At 35.0% G+C, this 15,863-nt stretch overlaps 1 protein-coding gene across 1 annotated transcript; it reads right to left on the bottom strand.

The window, feature by feature from the left end:
* Positions 1-4,930: 4,930 nt before the first annotated feature.
* LOC123538651 (monocarboxylate transporter 12-like) lies at positions 4,931-15,010 on the bottom strand. The gene is made up of 6 exons (XM_053530555.1): positions 14,789-15,010; positions 14,484-14,585; positions 13,612-14,157; positions 12,176-12,355; positions 11,441-11,566; positions 4,931-10,963 (listed from the first exon to the last, which is right to left on the bottom strand). Exons 2-6 carry the CDS (start codon positions 14,566-14,568, stop codon positions 10,842-10,844), a joined length of 1,059 nt encoding a protein of 352 aa, XP_053386530.1. The 5' UTR covers positions 14,569-14,585; positions 14,789-15,010; the 3' UTR covers positions 4,931-10,841.
* Positions 15,011-15,863: the final 853 nt, after the last annotated feature.

Below are 15,863 nucleotides of genomic sequence, written 5' to 3'. Positions count from 1 at the left end.
AACATTACAGTATAAATTGACCACTCTAGCATCATAACATTTCCTGTGAACAGAACAGTCTATCTGAATTAAGAATAGAAAATGAAATGAGCCATGCCATGAGAAAACCAACATAGTGGCTTTAAGACCAGCTTGCCCATCCGCACAGTCTGGTCAGGATCCATGCTGTTCACTTTCAAAGTCTACTGCAATTAGAGAAACTGTTAACGAACATAGAATGATAGATCCTGACCAGACTGGTAGATGTACAGACTGGTCTGGATCCATGCTGGTCGCAAAGCCATAATGTTGATTTTCTCATGACGTGGCTCAAATAGTTTTCTACTAACTAACAAACATTTCATATACTGCTGCATTTTACATGTTATACATTAATAAAACTACTTAGGTAGTATGTTACAGACGTTTTTTTATTGATTATTGATGAATAGTTGATTCCTGTTTAGTTAATTTCTTTTCATGGCTCTTGTAACCTAGGCAAAGGTACAAAAACAACAACAAATTTATTTAATTTTAACAGTAAGTCAAGATATATTTAATGGTTGAAAAATATCAGTCTGTTTAAAGTAATATGTGCCTAGCACTACAAGACCAAAGAGGTCTGACCTTAAATTAATTATTGTATCTAGGCCATGGCCTTTTCTGACTACAGAAAATTATAGTGTTGTGGCACTTCACTTGTGCTGTATTTTCTGTCATAAATTTTAATTGAAGTAATAACTTGTATCTAAATGTAATGTCATGATGTTAATATTCACTAACAATACAATGTGATAATTCAGTTCTACATGCAATTCTTTGTCACACTTTTGATTTTACCTGTTGAGTTTCAGGTATGAACTTGTATTTGTATACAGTTAAATACTACCACCTACAGGCATACAAGATAAGATGAATAAAATAAATGGTTAACTGTTCATAAACAAATCAAGAACCAGCAGTCCTTGTGCTAAGCACTTCTTAATCAAAATATGTATATGTCTGATGATGAGAAAATGATTATGATTTTCAGTGAAGAAATATTGTATAATTATATATCTATCTGCCAAATCATATTTTCATATTTTACTTGAAAGGAGAAAGAAACTGTACAGAAGAACATGGTATTAGTAATTTTTAGTATAAATGACTATGTAAAGAAGGATCAGTAGTACATTTTAGTTAACATATTTTTTTATTTTTTGTCTTACTTTAATCTAGGGAGTAGTAGCTAATCAGTTCATTTACGAGAGGATTTTCAACTTTTTACAGACAGGGGATTTCAAAATAAACAAGAAATATCTTTAAAAATGATGGTCGGCGAATTGTAATAAGGAAAGAAGTTTATGAATTTTTCATCTAACATTCATCTTTCATCTAACATTTTTCAAATTGCAAAACTAAACACCGCACTTTAACAATTTAAATGGTTCTCTTTTAATTTTTCGCAAAGGTTTCGTAGTGTTGCAATTTTGTTTCGTTTATCCTTAGACGAATAATTACAGCAGTAGTTTGATGAAGATTCATGAAGCGGTTCATGAGAAGAGGTCATTAAACGTGTTTATATTTTTAGCTAAATTGGTCCCTATCCCCATTTGTAACAAAAAAGCAGGAGACCTTACGATATTGTTACACATCGAGTTTGATAAAAATCCATTACATTTTTGTGGTTAATGCGAAGAAAGGCATATCTACTTTTAGCTATAGTGGTCCCTAATAGGGCCCAAGTTCCTATATAAATAAATTTGGAAGAGGACCTTATAATGATGTTCCAGACCGAGTATGACAAAGATCCACCAAGCTGTTCATGAGACGCTGTATAAAGGCATTTCTAGTTTTAGCTCTAGCAGCCCCTAAAAGGGGTCAAATGTCCTAGCTGAACAAAGTCGGCTGCGGGCCTAATAAAGATGCTACAAATCAAATTGGTTAGAATACATGAGAACAAATCAATTAAAGGATTTTTTTATTTATTATTTTTATTTATTTCTAAAATAGGCCAACTGATCCCGCTTTAACAAATGCATATTCGCTATTCGTGAATCTTTGGACAATGACGTCACACCTATAAAAAGTGAAGGTCAAGCAAAACATACAATTGTAATTATTTCGATATTTCTGTTTCATAAGCAAAGTTTGACAGTAGTTATATCACATAGATAAACTGTATGCAACGTACCTTCGTTTCAGTGTAATCAGATTCAGTCATTATATAGCATATATATAATGAAACAGATTTCAACTGAGTTCAATATTTGCATACCATACTAAAAAAAAATATTCATATATAACAGATCAGTTAAATAATTTGTAACAAATATATCAAAGCAAACAAGTACTCATTTTAATATGCAAACTGAATAAGTCACAAAAGCAAGAAACCTTTTCATATACAGACGACAATTGTAACAAGGAAAATCTTTTAAAAAGCACTTCTCTACATAAAAGACTCTTATCACACCCTTATTCATGTGATACGCAGACCGTATTCAGCTCTTTCTTTAATTTGATATATGTTGGTATTTGAACAGGTTTTTATCATATTTATTAAACTTACTTATTATTTTGAGATATATCAATATTCTTGCTAAATATACTGAGCCAAAGTTAGCTTTAAAACTGTGAGCAGCGTCGTTAAGGATAAACGCTTTGTCTACATTTCACTCAGCGTAGCACAATCAACAGAGTGAAAGAAATTGACACTCTCGTCCAATCAGGCAGAGTGTTGCATAAATCTTCCATTTTGATAAATTATCTATAATGCGTTATCAAGTAGTTTGATTGGCAAACTGAAGTCACGTGGCATAGGTAAACGAAAACGAATTTAGACGGCGTCGCCGAAAAACAGCATTCTTATAAATGCACAAGTTATATATCTTATGTGTTCACTTTTGTTTTGTTATAGATGCTTAGATGCATCCTTTTAATCTTATTTTATGTCAGCATGATTGGCAACTGATCCTTAGTCATACTATGTGATTAGACAGTAGTAAATGTAAGAGATTACCCATACTTCATAATAATCAAGACAATATTTTGTTTTTACCATTTATCAGGTAAGCATTAAAGACTTATTTTTATCCAAGTGTTGAATTTATAAAAGCATCTTTGATATATTAGTTTAGTAGGCAGTTTTGCCCTAAAAGGCCTTTGGACAAATTGTTTCAAGAGTTCACCAAGGAGACCTGCTGCCTGGACAATAGATATGCTCATATCCTTTGAAATGGACCAAAAATTATGTAGTGATGGTAGATTAAGATCAGCCTTGCTGTTGGGTTTAAAATTTAGCGATGTGGTTAGAGTGCCCGCCTACGGATTATGAGGTCCGGGGTTCCAATCCGAGTAGGGACCTTGGTCTTTTCTTTCGCAGAATTTTCTTCCGTTTCGTTGGGGTCTGATAATAAAATTAAAAATCTAAAGAAATTGCCCAAATTTTGCATATCTAAAATTTTGCAAAGAGCTATAAAATAAAATCATTAAATGTATACTTCTTTGCCCATTGTCAAACCTTAGACATTTTATTATGCCTTCTGCATGTCAATATCTTAACAATTACCTATTATTAAGACCCGTTTGGTGATACAGTTAACGTATCTTAAAAAATCAAAGTTTACTTCCGTGTTTGAGATAACTGTCATCCGCCATTTTTGTTGTTTGTGTACATGTATTTTGTCTATATAAACTTTGGCTAGTCAGAGCTGATATTTTAAAATCCCTACAAAATTTGACAAAAGTTAAGTGTATAAATAAAAAATATCGATTGAATAACGTGATATATTCAAGTTTTTTCATGTAAGTAACGGATACAAAATTTGTTACTTTCACGCGAACGAACACAGACATTTAACACAGGCGAATAGCGTTGGTGTATTCTGGAGCTATACACGAGGCGTATTTACCGGAGAATACGGAAATGCCCGATGTTGCACGATTGAAAGTCGTCAGTTTCTCTTTTTATCACATGTTTGACGTCGCGGGAGTGTAATAAAGCCATTACATAAATTTGTTAATACACTAGTGTAATAAAGCTTTGACGTCGACGTCGTTTAAAGTATTCGAGACGCTGGTCAAATTGACTTGTTTATAATAGTAAAAAAGAGTTGATTTTTTATGTTTCGGCAGAAAAAGCTATAATGTGATAAAAAGAATATTATATTTGTGGCTTTCCACATTGAATTTATTAAACTTGTTTCAACTCGTTAAATAAATTCAATATGAAACAAGAAATATCTTTAAAAATGATGGTCGGCGAATTGTAATAAGGAAAGAAGTTTATGAATTTTTCATCTAACATTCATCTTTCATGTAACATTTTTCAAATTGCAAAACTAAACACCACATTTTAATAATTTAAATGGTTCTCTTTTAATTCTTCGCAAAAGTTTCGTAGGGTTGCAATTTTTGTTTCCTTTATTCTTAGACGAATAATTACAGCAGTAGTTTGATGAAGATTCATGAAGCGGTTCATGAGAAGAGGTCATTCAACGTTTTTATATTTTTAGCTAAATTGGTCCCTATCCCCATTTGTAACAAAATAGCAGGAGACCTTACGATATTGTTACACATCGAGTTTGATAAAAATCCATTATATTTTAGTGGTTAATGCGAAGAAAGGTATATCTACTTTTAGCTATAGTGGTCCATAATAGGGCCCAAGTTCCTATATAAATAAATCTGGAAGAGGACCTTATAATGATGCTCCAGACCAAGTATGACAAAGATCCACCAAGCTGTTCATGAGACGCTGTATAAAGGCATTTCTAGTTTTAGCTCTAGCAGCCCCTAAAAAGGGGTCAAATGTCCCAGCTGAACAAAGTTGGCTGCAGGCCTAATAAAGATGCTATAAATCAAGTTTGATTAGAATACATGAGAACAAATCAATTAAAGGATTTTTTTATTTATTATTTTTATTTATTTCTGAAATAGGCCAACTGATCCCGCTTCAATAAATGCATATTCGCTATTCGTGAATCTTTGGACAATGACGTCACACCTATAAAAAGTGAAGGTCAAGCAAAACATACAATTGTAATTATTTCAATATTTCATATATAATCTGTATGCAACGTACCTTCATTTCAGTGTAATGAGATTCAGTCATTATATAGCATATATATAATGAAACAGATTTCAACTGAGTTCAATATTTGCATACCATACTAAAGAAAAATCTTCATATATAACAGATCAGTTAAATAATTTGTAACAAATATATCAAAGCAAACAAGTACTCATTTTAATATGCAAACTGAATAAGTCACAAAAGCAAGAAACCTTTTCATATACAGACGACAATTGTAACAAGGAAAATCTTTTAAAAAGCACTTCTCTACATAAAAGACTCTTATCACACCCTTATTCATGTGATACGCAGACCGTATTCAGCTCTTTCTTTAATTTGATATATGTTGGTATTTGAACAGGTTTTTATCACATTTATTAAACTTACTTATTATTTTGAGATATATCAATATTCTTGCTAAATATACTGAGCCAAAGCTAATTTAAAACTGTGAGCAGCGTCGTTTAGGATAAACGCTTTGTCTACATTTCACTCAGCGTAGCACAATCAACAGAGTGAAAGAAATTGACACTCTCGTCCAATCAGGCAGAGTGTTGCATAAATCTTCCATTTTGATAAATCATCTATAATGCGTTTTCAAGTAGTTTGATTGGCAAACTGAAGTCACGTGGCATAGGTAAACGAAAACGAATTTAGACGGCGTCGCCGAAAAACACTCATATAATATCCTCAATGTACCGCGTATATACGAGTGTCTGCCTCGTTGTAGTGGTTGTCTACGCTATGATTTTCTGCGGTTTTCTCCAAAACAGGCGATACTGATTATTTTAATCTTTACCCTTCTAAAATTCTAAAATGTATTGGTCAATCATTCAATTATTTTTTGAATGAAAATTTACTGACTGAACAGTGCAGATCATGATCAGTTTGCACGGACGCTTAAAGAAAATTGCTTGACATTATGATATTAAGAAACTCAAAATATTGCGATTATAATTAAAGATAAAGTCACACCGTTTCTCGCATATTGGGACTTAGTCTACCTACTAGTTATTCTTTTCAATTTTTATTTTTTTTGTTTTTTAATTTCTAATTTATACAAGAAAAAGGGCATAATAACAAGACGTGAATAGATACAAAACGTGTGGTCTGATTTTTTGTTTTTGTTTTTGTTGGATTTAACGTCACGCCGACACAATTATAGGTCATGTGGGGACTTTTCAGCTTTCGATAGTGGAGTTCTTCTTTCATCACGGAAAACTAAAAGCATAGTAAAATGTATTTGGTAATAACTCTGCTTTTCGTAAAATGATAGTTAATTGAAATATATCATAAAATCTTTTAGAAGTATAGGAAACGCATCCAAACAAAATAATCGTAGCTGACACGAACGTAACCAACCAAAGGGGCACAACTTCGGGTGCATCTTCAGACAAATATATTAGATTTAAACTTCTTTTAAAGGCATGATTGTATGACAAAACATGACAAATCGACAAATTTTACACGTAATAGCGACAAAAAATGAAGTGAGTATTGCCGTTTAATCTTTAGCCTGCAGGTAGCAAGTGATTCTGCCTTTGCGACCAGTGCACAGCACGATGAGCTTGCACATCCATGCAGGCTCATCTTAGTCTTCACTGTTCTTTATTCAGTATGTAAATTTTCAGTGAACATCCCTTTCAATAATAGATGACACTGCACAAATTGAATGGTTGTCAGGATACGAGAAATATGACCCAGGGAAGTGCCTACGCCTTTAGTATCTTGAACAATGAAATGGATCCAATCGCTAAGGTGACTATGTCTTAGACTAGCTGACAAACGATGTAAAATGTCCTTTGTTAAAACGTATAGCTTGTGAGACCAAATATCTCGTATATAAAATTTTCCTCTTGCTACATTTTCTTTTTAACAATTTATTTGCCCTGACAGTGTAGTTACAATAACTTCCTCATCAAGGTACTGGGATAAATTATTAGCTGAATCCTCGATGTGTCTTCTTCGATCGCTGGATACCGAATGATCTCTCTGTCATCCATCTACCTATTTATACCTTAGCAGACGTGAACTTTGATTGGTGCTATTTATAGAACGCTATCTGACAATAGCCCTCTTCTCAAGAAAATACTTTCAGTTTTCAAAAACGTAAGGAATAATTTGTATTCAAAATCCCTTTTTCTTTTTACTATTTCTCAATCTTACAAATCATTTACAACTGTCATCAACAATACATTTAGTCATCCTCCTGGAAATATTATCAAATATATAGCAACTTTATGGTTCAACATAAAATGCGATATTCCAGAAGTATCATGCAACGTTCATTTCCTATTTATCATCATAAATGTTCTTCATTTGTTTCTTTCACAGCGAGGGTACTTATCATCCTTTCTGTTGACACAATTGTTATCTTCGAAACCTCTTTTTATATAACTCCTGTCGGCCCTACTTATAAATCTTTTACATAGATCATCTCCCATGTCATTTTGTCTCCACGACGTAATCAGATTTATTTGAGCCTTATAACCCTTGTCTTCTTGTCCGTTAACATATTCATTTTTACTCGTTCTGTTATGCCAACGTGGCCCCCTGTTCATGTAATTAATAGACAATCTCTCATGATTTCGGTTCCATTCTCTATCATCACAGTTGTGTGAATCTGGTCTGACATCAGATTGTCTCCAATTTCCTTTTGTTCTATCTGGACGTCTGTATTCTTTCGAACCATTTCTAATGTTATTACGTTTCGATGCCAGGTCAGTCTTAACTTTCTGACATACCTCACATGACCGGCAAAACCTTGTTACTTAATTTTTTATGCCTGGCCAGTGAAAACTCGTACTTATTTCATCAACTGTCTCTTTAGCTGATAAGTGTCCCCTGATTTTAGACTTATGAGCTAGTGTCATAACACTTCTCCTAAATTGTGTTGGGACTATTATTTGTTAAACAATTCTGGCATCCTTCTCCTCGAAGAGTCTATATAATAAGTTTTTTCCGCACTTCATACTGAAACTTGAAACCTCTTTTTAAGTTTCGCCTTATCTGTGGCATAAGTCCAAATTTTCTTCAATTCAGGATAGTCATTGGCTTGGTCTGGAGGCATGCTTGTATATACGTCCAGGCATTTTCCTGTGAGTAATGAGCTGAGACCCACAGCCCATGTCTCTTCTTTCCTTCCCTGCTTTTCTTTGCAAAACGCTCAAATCGTTCGAGGTATGCATCCATATCATCTTTAATCTCTTCGAACTTTGGGAGTCTCGGCCGTAGTGTCTTACTATCATAGTGCTCAGCACCTTTATCATTCCCCAAAACTCCGGCTTTAGCCTTAATTTTTATCATTTCCAACTCCTGTTCTTTCAAAAGTCGTTCTTCTTTTAAGCGTTCAAGCTCGTATAATCTTTTCTCAGCTTATTGAGCCTCAAACCTGCACTTGTCTTCATTACGTCTCAGCATACGTTCCTGACGTTCAGTATATTCCTTCTCTTTCCTACCCACAATTTATATGAAATCTGAACCCGACAAACCCACACGTTCGCCCATCTCAACCTATTAATCATAATTCATCTTGAAACATTAAGCTGGAACCAATTCTGGAACTGAAATATATGTAGCTCACGCTACCCTCAGTCACAGCGCCTTTTGGTACACCAGCAGAACGTTAAAACCACTTGTCTCTGTACCTCCTTGGATATTGATCCCGGACGAGCCCCCAAATTGTCAGGATACGAGCTATATGACCCAGGGAAGTGCCTTCGCCTTTAGTATCTTGAACGATGAAATGGGTCCAATCGCCAAGGCGACTATGTCTTAGACTAGCTGATTAACGATGTAGAATGTCCTTTGTTAAAACGTATAGCTGGTGAGACCAAATATCTCGTATATAAAATTTTCCTCCGGCTACCTTGCCTAAATGAATCGTGTACCAATGATTCGAAAATGATTTCAATTATGAGCTAGATAATTTCAGGGATCAGGCAAAAAGTCATTTAATGTTTCAACTATGAACCTTCAACTCAAAATCAACAGCTTAAACTCCTATAAGTTTATAAGTTGGAGATACTATACTTGACTGGTCTTTATGTCGAAGTTCCCTTCAGACAATGTCTTTGAACAACAACGTACGAGACCTATCGCATAGATGCTCAGCCTATATTCTTTTAATTAAAGCTGCAACTCACTAAGATTGCCCCAACTCCTGAATGCTCAGCGCCTATATCCTATCACTTAAAGCATTCATCTACCAACCCTGACGCATTGGCTGTACTTCGCTAATAACGCGTAACCTCGTCTATAAGCTGGAACTCTCCTACTTCCTCAGTAGATCACCAAAACCTATGTCTCTACCTCAGTATTCCGATGCTCAGCCTATATTGCTATCGTCTATAGCATTCAACTACCCTTAAGGTAAAACTCCTATGCGCTGGCCATATAGCTCGGCTCGAAACCTTGTTGAAATTTTGCAACTCTTTCTTTAGTCTTTGAACTTCAAACGTCTTCTTTTTAATAATTTATCCGCCCTGTCAGTGTAGTTGCAATAACTTCCTCATCAAGGTACTGGGATAAATTATTAGTTGAATGTGTCTTCTTCGATCGCTGGATACCGAATGATCTCTCATGCATCTACCTATTTATACCTTAGCAGCCGTGAGCTTTGATTGGTGCTATTTATAGAACGTATTCTGATTGGTGCAAATTTATACATAGTGTTTTACAACGAGAACTTGCTCTATCAAATATCTGGTTCCCTTTAACTATTATTTATGACATTATGGGCAGTTCACATCGGAACTCTAGAGAAGTGCAGGCTGTTGTGTAAATGATACTTGCTTCCACCAGTAAAGTAACAGACCAATCAAAAATTGGGCCCTGGAAATATCTTAAATTGTTTTCCCCCTGCACAATGAGCGCTGTGATGAAAAGCAAGGAACCAGTAAACCCTACCTCGCCGTGGTGTTTGCAGAGTTCAGCTCTCCAACAGGGAAGGTACGATTGGTGTACTCATTTATACCGTTCAAGTGGGTTATCGAGTATAGAGTCGGTCTATACTCTACCCTAGAGCTTCCATGTGAACTTTCCCAATGTGTGATGCTGGGATCCAGCTATCGAAATTATGAACCCAAATCAGCCACAAATGACCCAAATCTTATTATTAACAGCAATTCAACAATAATTATAGCAATGATAGCATGAAAAGGGAGTCAACTACTATCTGTGCTTACGTGTAACATTATCAATATATCAAACATATAAATCATTCTGACAATGATAGACCAGTCTATTTTAAAAATTTAGCAGGGTAAAGGTTAATTACATCAACTGCAGCATATCCTTACTATATAATATAGATCTGAATTTGCACGCCGGAAAAACAACAGTTGTTAATTGCTTTTGATTTAAATTTAAACATATTTATATAAAAAATATCGGATCTTTTTAACTGGTTAGAAAATAGAGAACATTTTAACAGGAAGTCATTCCAAAGAAAATACACCAACAGTTGTTTTAAGTGGGTCCTTATGACTTACATGTACATGTATCAGCCTTTTAGGTTGAATGTTTATGCCTGTTGAATTATTTGAAAACCCGACCACGTGAATATAACCGTCTGGACAAGAGAAAAAGCCTAAAAACCATTTAATCTAAATTTTCTGTACTATTTTCGTGTTGGCGGTTATGTAAATTTCATTCTGATACCCTTCCTTTGTCGTGGTGGTGGGGTGAAGACATTCGACAGAGCATGTTAGTCACCTTATGCAAACACTATCTCATCACAATAACATTATTTCTGATTGTCTGATTAGAAGAATAAACGAATATACATCACTGTCATTGATCATTATTTTCTTTTTCTATTTGATAAAATTTTCAATAAAAGTAAAAGAAATGCTGCTATTATAAATGCCACTCCGGCGACGACGAATGTGGCGTCATAATCAGCGGTCATGTCAAACAGCAAACCTGGAAAATAGCAGATAGAATTTAAAAAGCATCTCCACACAGTGTGTACAATAGCTATATAATGTCTCATGTCAATTTTCGGTGTCGTACCCCCTGAATTCTATTGTACCATGAATTATATCTATATATTCTAGTTGCGCGGTGTTTTTTTTTCCGCATCGACAAAATTAAAGGTTGTCTGGCGACTTTTCCAGCAAGACCCCTTCATGCATTACTTTATCAAGCGCGAGTACCTGAGTAGAACCTGAGTAGAACCACCGACCTTTTTGTTAGCCAGTTGGATGGCTTCCTTTACATCGGCGAGCGGCAAGTGATTCAAAGTCAGAGACCTAAACCGCTCGGGCAAGGATTCAGTATTTAATTTAAAGAGATCAGTATTTAAAGTATTGCACTTTAGTTCTTTTAATAAATAAGCGACAAATGACATTACTGCAGCTAAAATGAATGGCTACTTACAGAGCAAGTAAAAGAAATTACCTCCAAGTGGTGTAGAAATAAAGCCAGAAACTCCAACGAAAAACATTAGAAGTCCGTACGACTTTGCAATGACTTCAGTGCCGAACAGATCAGCCAGTACCACCGGGCGCAATGTCACATATCCGCCTGAAATTCAGTACATCAATCCATTAGACATTATCTATGTCGTCTTGTTATGGGTAAACTATAAAAAAATCTAAAAAATGCTGAAAAACAACATTATCGGCATTTTATAGTACCATAAATCTAGGTAATAAGAGTGATACATGGAAGACTAGTAAACCATCGTTTTGATGGCGATAAGAGTCTTGGCAAAGTAAAGTACTAGTATTAATTTTATGTCGATAAAAGACTGGGTATAGTAAAGCATCGATTTGATGTCGATAAAAGTCTGTGTATTTTAATGTATTCGTTTGATGTCGATAAAAGTCTGGGTACAGTAAAGTATTAATTCGCTGTCGATAAACGACTAGGTTTAGGAAAGTATCGGTTTGCTGTCGATTACAGTCTGGGTAAAGTAAAGTATCGGTTTGATGTCGATAAAAGTTTGGGTATTTTAATATATCAGTTTGATGTTGATAAAAACCTGGGTACAGTAAAGTACCGGTTTAATGTGGATAAAAGTCTGGTTTTGTGACGGCTGAGACGAGTATATCAGTTTGACTCTTCAAAGGCGCCAACACGCCAGGACGAGATGGCAGAAATCAACCACCATATATGAACTTATTATCTTACCGACTAGAAAACCAAACAAGCTCGTGTATATTATTTTTAGCTCGAATGATGTGAGCAGGATAGACAAGCCCGTGGATACCCCAGCCATCAACAGAATTATCTCTTTTAGCACCATTCTATTGATACATCGCATATCTCCTAAACAACCAAAACAGACACGACTGATGGTGTTTGATATACCTGCAAAATGGAAATTCATAAAATAAATATCACCTTTTTCATTTACTTAAAATGGAAATATGATATACAAAACATATATATTCTTTAACATGCCCTTGAAAACTAGAAGACAATACATGAAAATGCGATTCAGCTTGCTAAGGCCATACCAAATTGATATGTCGTCCGTCAGAACGACCGTATCAATACTGTAAAAAAAAAAATCACCCGCCCACATAAAAACGTACATAAAAATCTCTGATTACACGGTCCGGAATGATAACGGCAAAGCAGGTTTTATCGCTGTTTTAATGCGTCAAAGTGATATTGATCGGAATTCACGCGTCCATTATACATGTAGCTGATGACCCAAACTCAAAATGTCAGGAATTATGGTGTTGTTCATCATTTGTTTAAAATCCAGAATGTCTGTGCTAGTATCACACATGTGCCGGTAGATGATAAAGTAGGCACGTTCTGCGATTATTGTTCAGGTATAAATTTGTTAAGAAATTATTCCACTGGGATTCGGGCAATGTCAAAGCATTTTTTGTACTACTTTGTTTGGTCTCGTTGGTCAAGTGGTTTATCACTTTCCCCTCACCTCTTAGGGTTCGAGTTTCACTTAAGGCACAAAGTTGGTCATGTGTTGAAGCCATCTAACTGGGTTTCAGAAGATACGTGTTTCCACACAGGTACCCGTTTTTTCTTAAATATTTCTCATCCTCTGCCGTTAAAGGAGCACTCCTTCAGATTAATGTAGAAAAATCGAAATTAAAACAAATGCACTCATCCCTTAGTAATTATAAATAAAAGGTAAAAACAAAGTGTTTCAGTAATTTTTGGCAAGAATTTATTTGCAAAAGCACTCATATAGTCTTAAAGAATATGCAGAAAAGCTATCGCAAAAAATCAACATTCGTTCGTTCCATGTAAGATTTACCCGCCTCTGAAAAAGTGAAAATTGAGGGTAAAAAATTTCGCTGGCTCAATCCTATTTTTTTTTGAAAATTTTCCGAAGAGCTATTAACCAATTTGATATAGCCTAAAGTTGAAAATAATGTCAATTCTGTCTACAAAGACCATTTTTGGAGATTTGGAGAAATCATTGGTCTTTTGTACCAGAAGATCTCTGTTCAAACAGGCTTGACTGTATGTGTAGGAACACAAACATTATATTTCTTGAAAGCCTTTGTTAATCAAAATAATTAAGTACGTTTACTTAATTTCAAAAGAATTGATGTAAAACTACAAATGAAAAACATAACGTGACTTGCCTATTGAAGACGTTAACCAAGTGGCTTGGTGTTTTGTCATACCAATCTCCATGGCTTGGTCAGGTATAAGGCTGAAGGCTATTGTGAAGGCAAATTGAAATGTTGAAGCTGATAAAAGAAATAACCAGCACCTAAAATTTTTCAGAAGACTCACGTGTAACAACGAGTTTATCGTCATTTGTAGCTTAGACGAGCTTTTAGTTGACCGAGATGATGGCCTAGTTGATGCATCTTCTTCACAATTAATATCTGTGTCAATTTCAAAACATGTCTTTTCAATATCTGTTCCGAGTTCATCTTTGTGGATGGTAGTATAAGCTTTAGAGGAGTCACTTAAGCTATTACCACTAGTTGAAACTGAGTTCGAGTCACCTTTTAGTTTCTTGTTATTTTGGTCCTTCAGTCTCTTAGCCTTAGGAGGAAGCAAAAATAGCCCCAGCACTGCTCCTTGCAGCGTTATTCCTGCCTCCAACAAAATAGTTCCTCTCCAACTATATTGGTCTATCAAAGCTCGTGTCAACTGGTTGAATACGAATGTTCCTACGCCTGAAATGATTGAAATGTACGTGAAGATTGGAATGCAGGTTAAAATATAAAAGTTCCATACTATGGTTTTAAGTCTGCATACACGAATTTATCGCTGCAAAAATATTTTAGAAAACACTGTGGTAGTTGTTTTGAAGTTATCATGTTGATTATCTACGAAAGTTGTTTCATAAACAGGATGACGAATATCTCTTTGAAAAGGGATATTTTTCAGTTTCTCCGCCAAATATGGAGAAAATAAGCGATTTTATGGACGAAATATGATGCAAGCGGTAACGGATGGCACGTAAACTTTGATAGATCAGCCATAATATTAATCGGTTTACCTGATCCGCACGCAGCAATGCCATTGGCTAGAGATCGGCGCTTGTTGAAATGTTGTATTACACAGACACTTGCTGGTATATACATCGATCCGATTCCTAGACCTGAAAAAATATTTTGGAAAAGATTTTTCCACTTTTTTGTCCACTTATGTTGATTATTTATACGAAGTTTCATTTCATTTGGATAGGAACTGTACATGAATTGAGTACACAAGAATGTGTGACGGACGGACGGACGGACGGACTGAGGGACGGTTCAAACACTATATACCTCCGAGTCTTCGTTTTAAACGTGTCCGTCTTACCTGCTAAGATACCATACGACAAGCAGAGGTAAAGTATACTAGTTGCAAAAGAGCTGGCTACGAATCCGACACAGCTGATGACAGCTCCGGCAACAACAACAACACGACAACCGTATTTGTCCGTCAGTGCGCCAACAACAGGTCCTGAAAAAAAGATAGACTACAAAAATGATGAAATAACTTTAAACACGTAAATGTGAAATAATGTATAGAAAACCGTGTTTTAACGTTATTAATGCACGGAAAGAGGCTATATGTCTGCGGAATCCTAGTGAGATTATTCAGGCAACGTATAACCGATTTTGAGCGTATTAATTTAGGTTAAACTATTAACACGATTTTTCTATGCATCATATCGATTCTAATAAGCTATTAATCTAAAACAGTGGATAAAATATATTCTAATACGACCCGATTTGTTTTTCTATTAAATAAAGAAGGCTGACAACTGTGTGTTGTTATTCAACAATTCATATTTCTGACGTCACAATTATTACGTATGGCGTTAGGCGGCATAACTGCGCGCTGGAAAAGAAATCATCAGAAATCAGACTCATATTTGATAGACATCGTCAAGAATGTACATAATAATCCTTGATAACGTGTTAGAATCGAAATAATATATCTCAATCAGTGATTTTCTCATGAATAAAATCATTGTTTGTCGTTTAGATGCTTATTATTATATCATTCGGAGTGCGCCCTCGTGATATAGGCCTAAATCCTTTGCATCTAAACTCCAGACAATGATTTTATTCATTAGCAAATCACTGTTTGGAATATATTAGATCTATTTCATAAGTAGCGTTCTTTCTTTGTCACAACAAAAACATTGCCGTCAACGCACGTTAACGTGACGTCATTTTAGCGTAAGCGTGTTTAAACAGAAATAAGCCTATCAGAATAGTTTTTCAAAAGCAATATTGCTATTTTAGGTTCAGACACCAAAAGGTAACTACGGAAATATATGGAATATTCATTAGCGCCAGGTCAATACTTATGAACAATACCGTACTTTTCATTTCTTTATTTGATGATTTGTGTTTACATATATGTTTTTATAACGTATTTACAT

Source organism: Mercenaria mercenaria, chromosome 18 (assembly GCF_021730395.1).
Source record: "Mercenaria mercenaria strain notata chromosome 18, MADL_Memer_1, whole genome shotgun sequence".
Classification (NCBI taxonomy): domain Eukaryota; kingdom Metazoa; phylum Mollusca; class Bivalvia; order Venerida; family Veneridae; genus Mercenaria; species Mercenaria mercenaria.
The sequence above is the reverse complement of the archived record's forward strand: the minus strand, read 5'-3'. Positions and strand labels throughout refer to the sequence as shown.

What these genes read in the sequence shown, in the direction of transcription:
- LOC123538651 (XM_053530555.1), bottom strand. Translation starts at nt 14,568, where the DNA reads ATGTATATACCAGCAAGTGTCTGTGTAATACAACATTTCAACAAGCGC. An exon ending in CTTGTTTGGTTTTCTAGTCG is followed by an intron (nt 11,567 to 12,175) that starts GTAAGATAATAA and finishes ACTGAATTTCAG; the next exon opens with GCGGATATGTGACATTGCGC. An exon ending in TATTTCTACACCACTTGGAG is followed by an intron (nt 10,964 to 11,440) that starts GTAATTTCTTTT and finishes GCTATTTTCCAG; the next exon opens with GTTTGCTGTTTGACATGACC.